This window comes from Microtus oregoni, unplaced genomic scaffold, assembly GCF_018167655.1.
Source record: "Microtus oregoni isolate MIOR12 unplaced genomic scaffold, Mior012 000055F_ref0000237, whole genome shotgun sequence".
NCBI lineage: Eukaryota > Metazoa > Chordata > Mammalia > Rodentia > Cricetidae > Microtus > Microtus oregoni.
In genome coordinates, this window is record NW_024543831.1 from 8,821,847 (window position 1) to 8,836,757 (window position 14,911).

Here is a 14,911-nt window from a genome sequence, read left to right on the forward strand (position 1 = left end):
TTGAAAATATGTCTGTATAAATAATGTTTAAGTTTTCCACAGTGAAAAATAAATTTTCCTGCAGTAATTTTTGAAGTTTCCTGGAAGAAAATGGGGCCCCACAACAACCACTCCTGTTTTGGGTACCAGGTGCTCAAGATGGTTCCAACTTGGTTAACTGAAATGGTGCACCTCTTTGCAACATTCTGGCCAGAACTCCAAATAGAAACCTGTTGAGGGAGCTGTGGGCTGCATTCCTACCACCCCAGCTCCTGGCCGCCTGGCTAGCTTATACCGCGAAATAACAATACACAAATTGTATTCATTTAAACACTGCCTGGCCCATTAGCTCTAGCTTCTTACTGGCTAATTCTTACATCTAGACTAGCCCAGTTCTAATAATCTGTGTAGCCCACGAGGTGGCTTACCAGGGAAAGATTCTAGCCTACGTCCATCCTGGGTTGGAGCTTCATCGTGTCTGCCCCAGAGAGGAGAGGAAATGGTGTCTGAGCTCACTTCCTCTTCCTCCCAGCATCCTGTTCTGTTTACTCCACCCACCTAACGGCTGGCCTATCAAATGGGCCAAGGCAGTTTCTTTATTAGCCAATGACCTTTCTCCATCAGAAACCTCAGAAAAATCCTACCAAATACTCAGAGACTATTTGCAGACAGTAATCTTGAAACTTAAAAATCGTTTTACTTTCACAGGATCCCATAGAAAGAACATCACCCCCATGACAGAATTAATTCTGGAATTAATTCTAGAAGACAAAGTCCCCTCTCCCAACAAAGTCTGCCTCAGGGTTAAGGACATCAATTAGGGGTTGATTATAATTAGTATAGGGTTGAGGGTTGGCAGGGGAATTATGTAGGCTCAGGGATCTCTTTAGAAGAAAAAAGGAAATCGGATTGGGTAATAGATTAGTGTGAGCTTACTCACAATAATAATAATAGTGAGTAATAGAGTGAATACTTGTGAGCTATTATTTACAGGCAATTTACATTGGTATAGATTCTTGTATATTGATACAAACTTAAATTATATTAAATATGTTCCTGTTTTTTATCTATAATATTTGTATACCTAGGCAAAGTTATTTTGACATATTATATGCATGCATGTATCTACCTCTGCTTTAGACATTTTGTATATTGATATAATTTTAGGATATATTTTATTATATCATATTACCTCTGATCAAGATACTTATACATTGTTTACATTTTGAGGTCATTGGCCTCATTTTTTGCACAATTGTTTAAAATTGTTAAATATTCTAATATGAAGTCTTAGTCATTAAGCTATATAGGTATTAAGAATTATAGGTCAATAGTCATCCATGTTTGTCGTACTTATAGTTAGAATAATCTGGTTCTTTAGATTATAGAGATTATATTCTGCATACATAGGTAATCTTCAACCACTTCAAAGAGCTGTAGAATATGGTATTTAAATAACTTAGGGTTCTGTTGACATGAGACACGATTCCTCCTGGGAGTACTAATCTATTCCTGAGAGAATGTTAAGCACCAGAGACACTCCACTTGGAGTTTGTTTTCTTCTTGGAAAAATTTACCTTTGGGCAAGGAATTGCCCATGCCTTGACCACTGACAAAATGCATGATGTCCAGACAAAACAAGCAGGATACAAGAAAAAGGACTGTCAAATCTTGCCAAGACAGGATAAGATGGTTTTGAAAATTTTCCTGCCTCTGAAAATGGTCTGTCAGTTACTCTAGGCCTTAGCCAAAGTTGGTTGCCCCAGCACTGCAAATGAGACTTTGGGTGATTGCACAGGTAGACAGTTGTCTCTGTCATTTTTTGCACATTTTGAAAGCTGCTTAATTGTACTTCCTGCTTACTCAAGTAATATTATTTCCCTTCTCAGGTCTTCGATAGGGTTGAAGACTAGATAGTCATAGTTACTTTTCTCTCATGTCTTGGCCAAGTTATTTATAATACAAGACTTAGACTCCTTAGGATAGAATAATTTGAAACATTTATCACATGTTTCTTGTTATATTGTTTTTGTTAACTGTAATTCTAATTTTTATACTTGGTATTTGTTCTTATTGTATATAATTTTGTATTAGGCTTAGAACTCTTTTATTTAAACAAAAGGGGGGGTGCTATAAGAAATCCTTCAGCCAGTTTCTTTAAGATACCTGTCAATTTGAGCGTGGCCTCTTATACTATAAATGCCAGTGTAAAGCACCCACTACCTCTCTCTTCCGGCTGCTGGATTCCCCGTTCAAGCAGAGGACTGTGATTTGTGAGTCTACCCTTAAATAAATAACCCTTTATTATACTCAATTCTAAGCTAGTGTGGGATTTTTTTTAGCGTCCATCTTCACCTTCCTTTATTAACTCATTTAGTGCAATTAGTACTGCCCATATGCACATCAGTATAGGGTGCTAAAGTTGCATGGGTATAAATGTTGTAAATAATTCTATTAAATGATAGCTGAAAACATTTTATTAGAATAAATACAACTTCTGTTCTATGTTTCTAATTTTATTTGATAACTTTTCAATATTTTCCCCCAAACTGTAAACAATTGTCTTGTAAAATTATTAGTGAATGAAAATTTGATAATACAAATTGAAGTAATTGGTTCATATAAGCCCACCAGAATTATTCTTTTCAAGGTCACTTGGAGACCATTATAGTGCTTGGGTAGCTAAATTATGAGCACTGGACACCCCAGTCTCCCTCCTTCTTGGTTTGAACCCCAAAACTCAATACTTGAAACTTCTCTCCATTTCTCCTCACTCTTATATGAATCAGTACATTTTTATAGCTTTGGAAAAACTGCTTTGATAACTAACTTAACGTGTCAAAAGCCAGATTCCTTGACTCTACCTCCACTGAGCTGCATCAATATTCCCAAGCTCCAACTATATCTCCAGAATAGAACAATTTCTTGCTGTCTTTGCAAGCTCTCCTTTTTGCATGCTGCTGCAATACAATGCACCAAACAGATACACTTATGATGAAGTTTAATTCATAATTAGGTAAAACAATATGTTAACAACAGCTAATAAATAATAATTATTTATGTATAATGTATAATTACATTGATACATTATAAGAAAAGCTATGTGAATGCAGGCTTTCAAAATATCTTCTTTGCTGCCTTTACATATCTTGTGACATTGCGAAATGATACTGTATCTGTGCGATACAATGAATGATTACAGGCATTTTGATATAGCATCAGTCTATTACACAAAGGTGCCTGAACACTGCACTGCAATATTGTGACATCAGTCGGAAATGAAGACAAAGTGGCTAACAATATATAGTGTGGATACACAAGAGGAAAACATAATTCACAAACCAGATTAGACGAGGTGGGGCAGAGCCCGTTTTTAACACACTACTCAAGATGGCGTGTAGTTTACACTCAGAAACTGTTTGTTCCTAGAATCTCTGATTTCACAATTTGGGGTCAGGTAACTAAAACTATAGAGCAAAACCATGAAGACAACAGTTTGTTATGTGGTTCCTCCCCGTGCTTGCTAGTCTTAATATGCCAACTTGACACATACATTAAAGTTATGTGAAAGAAGGGAACACCAATTGAGAAAATGCTTCCATAAGATCAGCTTTAAGGGATTTCAACTTATCTTTTGATGTCTCAAGAGAAACCTTAAGACACTGCTTATTCTGGAAAGTGCTGCAGGAGACTTGGGCAGAAGAGTAGTCAAAGCTTCCTGCCAACCTCATTCTTCCACTCCCTGGATCCACTCTAATTGAATCACCTCATTTACATATTAACTAAATATTGACATTTTGCCATAAATGACCTGGAGATCATAGATAGCTTAAGGCACTGCCAGTAGTGTACTACCTTAAAGACTTTATCATTTGTGGTGGCGCACACCTTTAATCCCAGCTCTCTGAAGGCAGAGGCAAGCGAATCTCTGTGAGGTCAAAGCCAGCCTGGTCTACAGAGCGAGTTCCAGGAGAGGTTCCAAAGCAGAGAGAACAGAGAAACCTTGTCTCGAAAAATCAAAATAAATAAATAGGCAGAAAGAAATTGTTATCTATACACAAAGGAGTATGCTTATAATTCTCACAGTTTGGCAGACTGAGGCAAGAAGATCACTTGAGACCAGGAGTTCAAACTCAGCCTGGGCAACATAACATAGCAAACCTGCCTCAAAAGAAAAATGAAAGAAATTCGGGTAGTGTTTTTAACTTTAGTAAACTCATAAGGTACAGCAGAATGACTTAGAATGAAGTGTGCTGACTTGTTCCTTCCTACATGCCATTATATAACTGTTATCTCAACCAATCCACTCCAACGTTAGAGAATTGAGTCACTGTGTTGGTGATCTGGCTCATTGTTGAATCGGTAACCGTTCTAACATGTGGTTCCATCATAGTGCAATCAGTGTATACGTAAGTTGCTGAAGTCATTTAAATGTGTTTGCATTCCTGATTCAAGATGATCCAAATTAATGTTACTTAGTTCATAATGGAGATAGATAGTATTTTTAAGTCAACAGGCTGCATTAAAGGGACAAGAATCAGTTTGGCTTTTTATCCAGTCCTGCATTGAGGCTGACTTGCTTCTTGTCACCCTTTCTTTTTTGCAATAGAACTATTCTTGCAAAGTTACCATCTCATTTGAAGTTCTGTAAATCATATTTCTTTCTGTTAAGCGGGATGCGTCATTGTGTATAATTAATGGTTTATTAAGTCTTTAAAGGCAACAATCACAAAAGCTTTTTCACTAATGTCATGCCAGTGCCTTGAACCTGGCAACTTCCTAGTCATTGTTGTTGAATCACTTCTGTGTCAAGGCTGTAAAGAAGTTATGTGCTTTATTCTTTGGAAATAGTCTTTCTATGTGGGGGGTCTGATTCTTATTAGTGTGACTGTTTATTGGTGTCCATTTTCCTTCATTTCCTTCTTCCATCTTGCTATTCTGTTTTACCTGTGCGCCTTCATTTTTGAATATTCATATCATATTACTATACTTAGTATATGATATACTGCTGATTGTGATATATCATAGATACTACCTGACTCTAATCATTATTTTTGCTGATTAAAGTATTCCTTCATATGTTTCTTGTTCTTAAAGGCTCTTCTCATTCTGCTTATCCATTGTTCCATCTGTCCTTCCATATCCTTTTCCTGACTGAATCCATTTTGATTGTGATACTAACATTATCACTGGGCTTTTTTGCCATAATCGATGACTAAATTCATGCTCTGTTCATTATGTTGTCTAGTTAATTTGGAGATATATTTAGCACACTGCACACTACCACTTCATGGAATTTTTTTAGTAATTTGAGTGTGACTTTTATTACAATGATGAGTATTGAGACGCACCGTCACCTGCTTGTTTACCCATTAGCAAGACATAATTGCTTCAGGCTATATTTTCAGATTTTGTTTTATTGCTGAAATGTTCAATATGGTCACAAATATCCCATAAACAGGTTTTAATCCTGAATGAGATAGATGGCTATCACTAGTGATTTTGTAGCCTCATTTCAATGGCTATGTTCTTTTGTTTTAAATTATATCTAGCCTAATTTATTCTGAATGGCTCAGCAGGGATGCCCCTGGAAGATGATATAGATAGTTGTATCCTGGCATGTTATAACCAGGTTGAGCCTAATTAGAAGACAGTTTACATTCTAAGCTCACGTGCACTCTGCATTTAGAAGGTACGGTCTGATAGAAATTAAATGCAGAGTGAATGAAGGAGTCAGCAAGAAGTGTAGTCCAGTTAAGGGTCTACTACAAACTGCAGAAGCGGTTATGAGGCCCCGGTCTATATAATGTATTTTTTATTAGCATGCTCTTAAAACATTAAGAGGAAGCAAAGGAAGGGTGCTTATCCATCACTGGTGCGGTGTAAAGTGGAACCGCTGCTGTGGTGAAGTCTGGTGGCTCTTCGGTAGGTTAAGTATAGAATTGCCATATGATTCGGTGCTTCTGACTAGAAGCATTGTATATGTATCCGTACACTCAACATAGAAAATGGACGTTTTCATGGCACCATCAGTCATACTAGCCAGAATGTTCAAACCACTGAAGTGTTCCTCGGCAAATGATTTTTACAGTATGTTCATACAGTGTAACATGTAGTAATCAACACTTGACAAGCTACAGGATGAACCTTGAAACTCTCATGCTGGCCTAAAGAGGGAGACAGAAAAGAGCACATACAGTATGGTGTGATATATGCAAGTAAGGCAGACTCATGGAGGGGCAGGGCTAATGAGCCGAGGCTTAGGACCTAAGGCTTCCCATAGGGCTGATATAAATGTCTAAGAACTAGATAGTGATACTGTTTGCACATTGTGCTTATTGTAAATACTAATGAATCTTACATTTTAAAATTATTAAAGTGCAAGGGCTATAGAAAGAGCTCGGTCAGTAAAATGCTTCCCACACAGGCATGAGGACCTGAGTGTGACCCTCAGCACCAATGTTAAAGGCCAGGCCTAGTTCTGCATGTTTCTAACCCCAGTACTGCAGAGGTATAGGTATAGGGTTCCTAGAGCTTGCTGCACACAGAGTGATGGGTGGATTCCCAGGTATGGTGAGTCCAGGCCCCAGTGAGAGACCCTACCTACATCAGGGGACGTCTAGCTCCCACACACATACTCTGCACAGCTTGCATATGCACACAAATACACAAATTGATATGAAAATTTTTATTTGTATTTTGCTATAATTTTAACAGAACTCAAAATTACGTCAGCATTTAAAAACAGCAACACTTAAGGGAAAATCACTGATTTAAGTACTTTGAGAGGCCCAGAGGTATTGTATACTGCATAGGACCTCAGAAATATAGCAAACTGCATAGGTAGTAGAGAAGGAAAGTGGCAAACTGTGTGTGCAAAATTTACTGTTTTTGATACCTCTCTGTGGTCCAAACAAAATGATCGTGAGTCAGGGCAAGTTCAAGGTCATTGTGAGGAATTTTCCGAGACACTGCCTCAATATAAGAGTGAACAGAGGGCAGGGGACGTGGTTCAGTGGTAAAGTGTTAGCCTAGCAAGCACAAGAACGGTTCAATGTCCAGAAGGCATCAAAGAAAGAAAAGATGAATAAGGACTGGACAGTAAGGCTTATATTCTTGTAAATTTTATTTTCATTTTATCTCTGCAGATAATTACAGTTTAAATTGTCTATATTTTTAATAATTGTAAATGTGTTTTTTCATCTTTTTTTTTTCTTCATTGTTGAATTGCAACATTTCTAACCTACATTTACTGTGACGGTTTCCCTCTCCCTGAATTTCCCTCCTCTGTTTTTTCCCTATATTACAAACACAGCCTAAAAACCTGCGGTGTTTGGGGTAAAGGCTAAATAAGATTCTTATAAAATGGAAAATGTCCTTCCCAGTTTTGTAATTGAATACTCCTGAACTTCCTTGATATAGAACACATGGTCTTGATTGACACACTTCCTTTTCTTGGAGTACCCTTCAGTGTTTAGTGATCTGTCTGCCCATCCATCCTTTAAGACGGGGCCCTTCAAGAAACTTTCCTAACTCATGCAGTCTCAGATAAAGGCCATAGGTTTGCTGGGCCTCGGTACCCTAGGTGTCTCTCACAGCTCATAGTTTACTTGTTGATTCCTCGGTTGGATTACTGACATCCTGACACCAGGGACAGTATCTGTCTTCCATGACTAAACACGCAGGTACCCAACAAAGCAAACTTTAACACTGTTGCATGCCTTACACGGTATTCACAATAAATGCTGAGTAAGACTATTGAAGACATAGAGAACTGAATCTAAGCCAAGAGCTGACAAGCAAAGACTGATTTAAGAGAGTTTTCATGGTAGACATGACATTTGGAATGGACTGTGAAGTAGGGCAATGGCTTGAGGAGGCAGATTGTAGTCAATCGCTACTGAAAAGTGATTTTGTCCTAGTGTGCCAGGACTTGGGCTGTATGGGTCCTATGTAGTATATTGATTATCACTTATGAACACATGTATTTCCCAGAAGTGTTCCGCAGTTTTGTCTGTTTTGTGGCACTTTGTGTTGGGGGTGTGGGTGGGCCATGAACAGATGAGACAGCACTGTGTGGAGGTCAGAGGACAACCCCAGGGGTCAGTCCCTTCTTCCCTGGGCCAGCCTCTTTGCTGCTTGCCTCTGCGGTGCATGCAGGAGGCTAATGGACCAGCCAGCATTTGGGAGTTTCCTGTGTCTCCCCCATCTCTCTGTGGGAGTACTGCTATCACAGGTGTGTTCTACCACACCCAGACTTAGTGCGGTTCTAGAGATTCAAACTCAGGAGCTTATACTTACACCCCACGCCCTTTACTTCCTAAGAGAGCTCCCCAGCCACTCCTTTGTGATGTGATTTATATGTAAAACTTTATCTAAAAGTCGGAGTTTTTTTTAGCCCAATAGCAAATATTAGGAAATGTTACTATGGCCAGGTTTCAGAGAAGTTACATGGTTTTAGCAACAATTAGGTCTTAAAAATCTCTTTGCCACTCAGAAAGAGCTTCATAAATGCTTTACAATGGTGTGTTATGTGTTAGTGCACAGGTCTCAGCAGGTTAATCTTTAGACCATTTGCAGTACTTAACTTAGATCAGTTTAGAGATCTGTTAATTATAACTGGTAGATCCTATTCAGGCTATATTAAGAGTTAAATAGAAGGCTTACTGTTCCCATTTCTAGGCATTGATATTACCCCTTCCCATTTCTATATTACAAGAAACTAAAATAATCACATCTCTTTTGCACTCAGAATAAAATAAATATTTCATAACTGTTTAATAATAAATACACTTTCAGTAGAAAACACTAAAATTCTATTTTTTAAAGACACAAAAGTTATGTGTTTATCCTTTTAGATGAAAGTTGTTTCTAATTATTTGAATGCTAAGTGATTGGGTTTTTTTCAGATGTACTACAACATGTATGTTAAATCAAGGCTCTCTTTGCTAGGTCTTGAAGCCTTTTGTCACACAGAAATCTTTAAAATTACAGACTGTCAACTTGCATGTTGCTAAAGTCACGCAGAAAAGATGTTTTTTGTGGGTTCTTCCCAACAGGAACACTAAATCATATTTGAATGTATATTAACTATGAGTTAAATGTTTTTATTCTCTGTGGAAATCCTTTGTTTTAAAAGAAAAACCATTTTAAAAGTCGCCTACATTAACCCTTGGCATAGGCTAACCTCAAGGAAATAATAATAGCTCCTGAGTTGTTTCAGGTTAGTGGCTGTTGTTCCTAAAGTCTCAGCTTTAGAAGTAACCATTTAGATCAGGGCTTAGGGCAAACTATAGCCCAGACAGGTGCTTTGTGTACAATATTACAGGGCCCCAGCCTCCCTTATCCGTTTATGCATTATCTGTGCTTGATTTGGCAGTGTGGGGTTTGTGAAGACGTCTTCACAGCATGAGCTCCCTTATGGCAAGGAGCTGCCATCCAGAAGAGGGTGAGGGATCTCCTGGGGAAAAGGATGGGGCAGTCGTGTCTGAGGGCTGCAGGTGCAGTTGGTGTTGCTGGGAACATGGCAGAGGTAGCGAGCTCTGTCTCAACTTGGGCTCTCATAAGCAAAGACTCTTTAGTGACCAGCAGATCCTGGGTGTGCAAAGCAGGCTGGCTAATAATGACTTGTGTGGGATAATTTTTACATTATTGTGTAAAATGGTTAGCCTTGGCATTAGTCTCAACCCGCAGTGAAGAATAAGACCACCCAAGGACCCGCATATAGCAATTATATACTGACGAGAGAAGGTTACCTTCTGGGGTGATGGTTTTCCGTGTCTGGGTTTAGTTCAGATTTTACAAGTGAATGCATTTGCCAAAACTTGGTGGATATGCACTGAAGATTTGGTCTCGTGTATTTTATTCTTGCATAAATCTTAAGTTTTAAGCGAGACAAATTCTAAGTAAATATTGGGCTCTAGTTAATGACACACATCCTCCAAAGTGGCTAAGGCTGAAATGCCGAGAAGGAAATTAATTAATGCCCCCACAGTAAGAAAATGGACTAGGATTTGACGAGCCGCTGTGATAAATGTTAATGCTAATGTATAGGTTGGATTGTACATCTACTTATTATAAAGGTATTTCAATCTTAAGATATTTTCATAATGAGGCAGCAAGAAACTGCTGTGTGCAGAAGCAGCCGTGAGACCAGCGAAGACACGAAGCCATTACTTTAATGAGTTCCATGTTTCATAAACAACTGTCAGTCATGACTACAGAAACCTTTGTCTTGTGGTTGAGCATCTGACTGACTGATTCATTGCATGTGGTCTGTTTCAGAGACAGTCCTTCTGCTAGCATCGACACGTGTGCGTTTCTGTCATCATTCATGAGCTCCAGTCGGACTCTGCTGATTGATGGGCCAGTGGAACTTCAAAGAGGCCTGCAGAGGCAGGAGCGGCATCTTTTCCTATTCAATGACCTGTTTATTTCAGCCAAAATCAAGTAAGTAACTGGTATATACTGCGAGTAATCATTATAAAGTTTAATTTCCTCTGACAAAGACCACATTCTTCACTCGGTGCTTACTGTAAGAACGTCTGGCATGTATTAAATGCCTAATATCTTTTTTAAAAACTGTGTTCATGTTTGTAGATAGGTGTTTTGCCACATGCGTGCAGTGCCCGTGAAAGTCAGAAGAGGGCATCAGATCCCCCTGGAACTGGAATTACAGACAGTTGTGAGCAAACATGTGGGTGCTGGGAGTTGAAGCTGGGGCTTCTGGAAGAGCAGCCAATGCTGCTAACCACTGAGACAGTGCTCCAGCCCCTTTAGCTAGTATCTTTAATAAGGTGCTTGTATTTTTAAGTTGTTTATTAAGTGTTAGTTTAGGTCCTGTTTGTGCCATAACTCAAGTAACATAGTAGGGGCAATGAAGAATATGTTCCTCCAAAGCCGACATTCTATGGTAAGTGATGTAACAGTTTGCCTCTTAGTGTGTGTATGAAGAGCTGTAGATAGTGACCAATACTAGGAACAAAACTTAGATGCTGAAGTAGGAAGTAAAAGAAAAGGGCAAAGAATTTTTAAAGGATAAAAAGCAACTAGCCATTAAAGACTTTGAGTGTGTGAGCTAAATAACAAATTCCTCCGAAACACACCGGCTTAAAACTACCAGTGTTTCATGGAGTTCAAGTCAGGACTCAGGATTATTTAAGTGGGTGGCTCTGGCTCAAGCCTCCTGACCCTGAGGGTTGACTGGAGGATTCATCTGGAAGCTAGCACATCAGTTCCTCGCTGGCTGTTGGTTTCCTTTTATTTGGTCTCCTCCACAGTACTCCTCATAACATGGCACCCTGCTCCCTTCCGTGAACACTTTCAAAAGTGATGACACTGTCATTCCTGACCTGTGCTATTGGCCAGACAGAGCAACCTGGGGGACAGATGAAAGGGGACTTTACAAGATTACATCGAGACGCAGAGACTACTAGGGGACACTTTAGAAGTTTAGAATCATAGGGAGTTTGGAATTTTCAGTTTCAGTTGGGAAATGCCATAATATGATTCATGTTTTTAAATATTTACTCATTATAAACAATTATTTGGAGTAAAGGCAAGAATAGAAACAAAGAAACTTAGTCTTCTTTACACATCACTCCTTCAAAGACCTTACTCTCACTGAGCTTTTTATTCTCTGTGGTAGAGGAACTGGGGGTGGCTGCCCATGTGCTGTGTCTTTGATTTCATTGCAGCGTTTATTTCTCAGATGGTCTGAATGGTAGGAAATCCATTTTCCTGGGCCTTCTCCTCATAGTTCTCAGTGCCTTCTAACTACTTAAGCCTCAGACCCATCACAAGTATTAAATTTGTCAATTAGGTCAAAATATATTGTATTTTAGTATAAAGGGTCCAAGGAAGACTAGGAAGGAATTGTCAAAAAGCAAGCGCAGCCTTCTTAAGGTAGCTCACATTCTAGGTCGTCAGAGCTGAATGCTAATTGTGTTAGCTCTACTCTGTTTTGTTGTTGTTAGGGTTTCCTTTTCTTTTCTAATTTAGGTTCTTTTTTGGTTATAAATTTTTAGTGTTTGCAAGAATATACTAGAAAAATTAGTGGGGGGGGGGAACACTTAAGAAGTAAAATTTAAGGTAATCTGTACTTCTAAAGCCACAGTCTTGACAACCATTCTATTTGAAAGTATATGGTAATTTTTTCTGTTCCAAGGCTCATTTTCAGTATCTAAGTTGGAAGTGCTTAACATTTTATAAGTCGTATTTTTATGTCTATTCATTGAAATAATTTTGAAAGTAAGCAAGTTGCAGGTAATTAACTTTTATGACAGAAATAAACTTAAGTTGGGTTTTGATCCAAATGTAGTACTCATCATAAATAGTCACTTTTTAGATATTTGCTGCCATTAATGCAGGAGGCATGAGAACAAAGTTTGTCGAGTGTTTTAAAGATCTAAATAATCGTCCACATTATAACCTGTTGTTCCAGGGACAGGAGATAGGGACAATAAGACATTCTTTGCCCTCTCATAACAAATACAGAACCTCCTGTAAAACTCAAGAAACAAAATAACAAGAGCATCCATTTTTGTTTCTATCTCACTAGATATAACAACAATTTTAAGATAAAAAATAAAATCAAGTTGACTGACATGTGGACAGCAAGCTGTGTGGACGAAGTGGGAGAAGGCAACACGAACGCTCTGAGGTCCTTTGTCCTGGGCTGGCCCACAGTGAACTTTGTGGCCACTTTCAGGTAAGAACCGTGGCTTGTCCTTAGGCTTCCCTCAGATACTGGAATGCTGTCTAGGACAAAGAGAAATGGTTTTACCAATTTCATGCCTCATTTTTAAGGAAAGTACTCTGCTCTGATTGTGTATTGAGTAATTCTTCCTTTGCCAGTGAAGTACTCAAATGACTGGCTTTCCATCTGAAGGCTACTTGATCAAAATATGTAAAAATTAGTGGTGAATACTGGAGACTAGAAGAGTAGCTCACCTCGGCTTAGCTGGTAGGTTGTTTTTGCTCTGTGAAAACATTTGGAAGAAAAAGAATGTATGGGGTTGTGGAAGTAGAATCCAGTGATCCATCTAAGAACCTTCCCATCTGTAGTGTCTAGGGTTTGTCTAGGAACCCTCCATTCATAGTGTCTAGGGTTTGTCTAGGAACCCTCCCACTGTTAGTGTCCAGGGTTTGTCTAGGAACCCTCCATTCATAGTGTCTAGGGTTTGTCTAGGAACCCTCCATTCATAGTGTCTAGGGTTTGTCTAGGAACCCTCCATTCATAGTGTCTAGGGTTTGTCTAGGAACCCTCCATTCATAGTGTCTAGGGTTTGTCTAGGAACCCTCCCATTGTTAGTGTCTAGGAATTTTTTTTGAAAACACCTTCACTGAAGCACTGTTTACAAACTTGACAGTTAAGTTTGAATAAAGGGTAGTTTTTAATGATTTGTTTACTCTCATCTCTTTAAATAAATAGCTTTTATGTGACACAGATAATGTGTCAAAGTACTTTGTATGCTCAGTTCTGATTTGTGATGTGGTAATCATTAGCATATTTACCACGTTAAAAAGTGTAAATTAGTTTCCCAAGACTCACACTATCCAGGGGATCCCACAGCCTTGTCTAGCCTCTGTGAGCGCCCACATACATGTGGCATATACTCACACAAGCATACACAACTATGCAATTGTTATGTTCCATGACAAAAGAGTACATAATATGCCATCTGACTGCCAACCCTGAAAGATTGCTTATATGAAGATAGTTAAGCAATAAAGTTAAAACAAATTACAAATATGTATTAAATATTATTTCTGGAACAAGAAAATGTTTTCAGTTACAGAGACTAGAAATATTACTTTTAAAGTTTGTGACTGACAGGCTCACATAAGAATAAACTGGCTGCAATTTTAAAATTAAAAATCAAATTAAGCAGTGGCAATAGAACATATTAATTTATATACACTCATATTAAGCAAAAGGTTTTAGTAATTAAAAATAAATTTCCTTTGGAAAATCTACTAAATTACATTTTGCCATGTGCATATGAGATGAAAAACATGTTTTCTGACAGTAGATTGGCTTCTGGGCCAAGGCACTTCCATCCATCTGCCAAATCTTGCTTTGATCTCAAAATTAAGCATTCTTTATATTTTTATGAGTGACAACTTAAACTGAAAAAAAGCACTTGCAGAGAATAATTAATTTTACAGGTATGAAAATTGAGGCTCTGGGTAAGTGGCTGCCCATGATCATCTAGCTTACATAAAATTTTAAAACCAAATATTTCGTTTTCAACTTAGATATTCTTTCCAACAAATAAGCCTCCTTGTCCACAACCTGATACCATAGGTGAAAGAACAGTGGCATTAAAATACGTCTGCCTTGGATCCACCTAAGTGGATTCAATAAACCTGAACTGTGTGATCTTCCTCAGGGGGCTGAAACACCTGTAGCATGTCCTCAGTGGTTACATGAAGCTCGCAGCATGCGTGTACAGCTGCGATCATGACACTGGGCTATTGATGCAATTACCTGAACCTCAGTGGTTATGTGAAGCTCGCAGCATACATGTTCAGCTGCTTCATAACTTCAAGCTGCTGATACAGTTACCTGAATTGCCAGGCTTTAAAATGTTGGCCTCAGTATTTTCTATGGTTTATTTCTTTCCCATATTCTTTTATTGCAGCTCTCCAGAACAAAAGGACAAATGGCTCTCTCTCCTCCAGAGGTATTTTTTCAGCACACATATTTTTAATGTTATTAACCTGTGGTGAAACCAAGCATGCTACTACGGAGATGGACCCTGATGATGCCCCTTCTTCTCTTTAATGGAGATTGACATTTATCTGCAAAATAATCTATTGTTCAGGTTGTGCACCCGCTAGAACATACTGTAAATAGCATTCTCTCATTACAAGGACTTCTTTCTAGGAAGGGGAACACAAGGGTCACATATTAGAGCACATTAGAAAG

The 14,911-nt window shown here is 38.5% G+C and overlaps 1 protein-coding gene across 1 annotated transcript in view; it reads left to right on the plus strand.

Moving 5' to 3' along the window:
- The window catches only part of Arhgap20 (Rho GTPase activating protein 20), an 89,904-nt gene that overhangs the window by 42,316 nt on the left and 32,677 nt on the right, over positions 1–14,911 (plus strand). Inside the window, exons 3-5 of the mRNA XM_041638505.1 lie at positions 10,264–10,428; positions 12,539–12,688; positions 14,625–14,666. Coding sequence (XP_041494439.1) covers positions 10,264–10,428; positions 12,539–12,688; positions 14,625–14,666 — 357 coding nt within the window. The remainder of the gene's footprint in view (positions 1–10,263; positions 10,429–12,538; positions 12,689–14,624; positions 14,667–14,911) is intronic.